This window comes from Mesitornis unicolor, unplaced genomic scaffold, assembly GCF_000695765.1.
Source record: "Mesitornis unicolor isolate BGI_N332 unplaced genomic scaffold, ASM69576v1 scaffold5036, whole genome shotgun sequence".
NCBI classification, from domain to species: Eukaryota; Metazoa; Chordata; class Aves; order Mesitornithiformes; family Mesitornithidae; genus Mesitornis; species Mesitornis unicolor.
Genome location: NW_010192855.1, coordinates 4,093 through 5,617, shown reverse-complemented (window position 1 = coordinate 5,617; position 1,525 = coordinate 4,093). Strand labels below are relative to the sequence as shown.

Genomic DNA, 1,525 nt, shown 5'->3' with positions numbered 1-1,525 from the left:
CGGGACGCGGGGGTTCCCCACCGCACCCCGGGGACCTCCCGCAGCGCCCGCGCAGGCACTCACTTGCGCGTGATGATCTCGTGGGACAAACAGGCCGGGGCGAAGCTGGCGCTGAGGGAGGGAAGGAAACGTGGGTTAGGCCCTGGGAGGACAAAGCAGCTCCAGGGACCCTTGTGCACGAGGTACGGGGGGGAACTGCTGCCCTGGCAAGGCTTCTAGAACCAGCAATGACCATCGTGGGGTAAACCCTGGCCAGCGGGGGGTGTCCAGCAGAAATGGGGATCCCTCCTGCCTCACCGCGCGCTCGCAGCAAGAGACTCTCAAGTCCCCGCTCCTGCACTGCGCGAGCGAGGCCCAGCAACAGCTCCTCCGTTGTCAGAGCGACTCGGGATGTTTGATGGCCAGGGCTTCCCAAAACACCCAGAGGTCAATGGCTGTGCAATGGCAAGGAGCCTCAGACAGCACTTGGGAGGAGGGAAAGGAAAACCTCGCTCCTATCTGACAGCAAATGATAATTGTGATGCTGGAAATCACTCTGCACTTACGGCAAAGCCAAGATTCTTGACGCTGGCTAACATTTATCAATTTCCGACGCTCGTTTCTGCAGAGAAGCTGCCAGGACGCTGCCCAAGGACGTCTCTTAGCAATAAATGTGCCGGGTTTCCGCAGTGCAACACTTACGTGACGTCCTTCAGGGTGTTCCTCAGCTCCCGGCCCAGGTTCTGGATGTAGAGCCACTGCCCCTCCTGCACGGGCTGCCCCGTCAGGTGCACGTTGTCCACCGTCAGCTGTGCCTCGTCGAACAGCCACTGCACCACGAAGACCGGGCCTGGGAGACAAGAGTGCGCGGGAGGAATTGCTGAGCGATCCGTGGGCGCAGAGGAAGCAGTGGGTGCCTCTCCTCTGATACTTACATCGAAGAGTGGGGTAAATCTTATACCCAAAAAAGCAATTCCACTCCTCTCCCTCTTTAAACTGCAGCTTACAGCGTTCGGGGACGATGCCGTTCCAGTACCTGAGGGACAAAGCAGTAACAGCGAACGTCGCAGCGCTCCCCAGCAGCAGCTTGGCCACATCCTGTGCCCTGGCACAGTTCAGCTCCCCTGGCTACGTGAACATCGTTGTCCCTCAGCACGTTTCTGAGCACCCACAACTGCACACGTTCTTTTGCCTGTCTAGATCTTAAATTACTGTCTTGTCCAGTAAAATAATTGAAAGCCCACTGATACACGTGATAAATACTCTCTTAAGTATCCAAATTACGGGAGACAGAGAAGGAGAAGATCTCCACATTTGGCCTCTTACAACAGCACACTGCAGAGCATACGACCGTACCTGATTCCTCTCCTGATGGCTTCGGTGGGGGCACACGTGATGGTGTCAATGCAGTCGGTCCTGCGGTACTGTTTGTTGTCCAGGAACCACCCCGAGTCTGCCAGGCCGCGGACCTGGATCCCGTGGTAACCCATCTCCTCCAGCTGCTCCGCCACGCGGTCCACGTTCAGCAGCACCCCGGTCCCTCCCG

The 1,525-nt window shown here is 57.9% G+C and overlaps 1 protein-coding gene across 1 annotated transcript in view; it reads right to left on the bottom strand.

Annotated features, from left to right (window-relative positions):
• NOTUM (notum pectinacetylesterase homolog (Drosophila)) overlaps window positions 1–1,525 on the bottom strand; it is a gene marked incomplete at its 5' end in the record, with an annotated part of 4,984 nt that overhangs the window by 351 nt on the left and 3,108 nt on the right. The window contains 4 exons of the mRNA XM_010187255.1: window positions 64–111; window positions 682–829; window positions 915–1,015; window positions 1,336–1,519. Coding sequence (XP_010185557.1) covers window positions 64–111; window positions 682–829; window positions 915–1,015; window positions 1,336–1,519 — 481 coding nt within the window. The remainder of the gene's footprint in view (window positions 1–63; window positions 112–681; window positions 830–914; window positions 1,016–1,335; window positions 1,520–1,525) is intronic.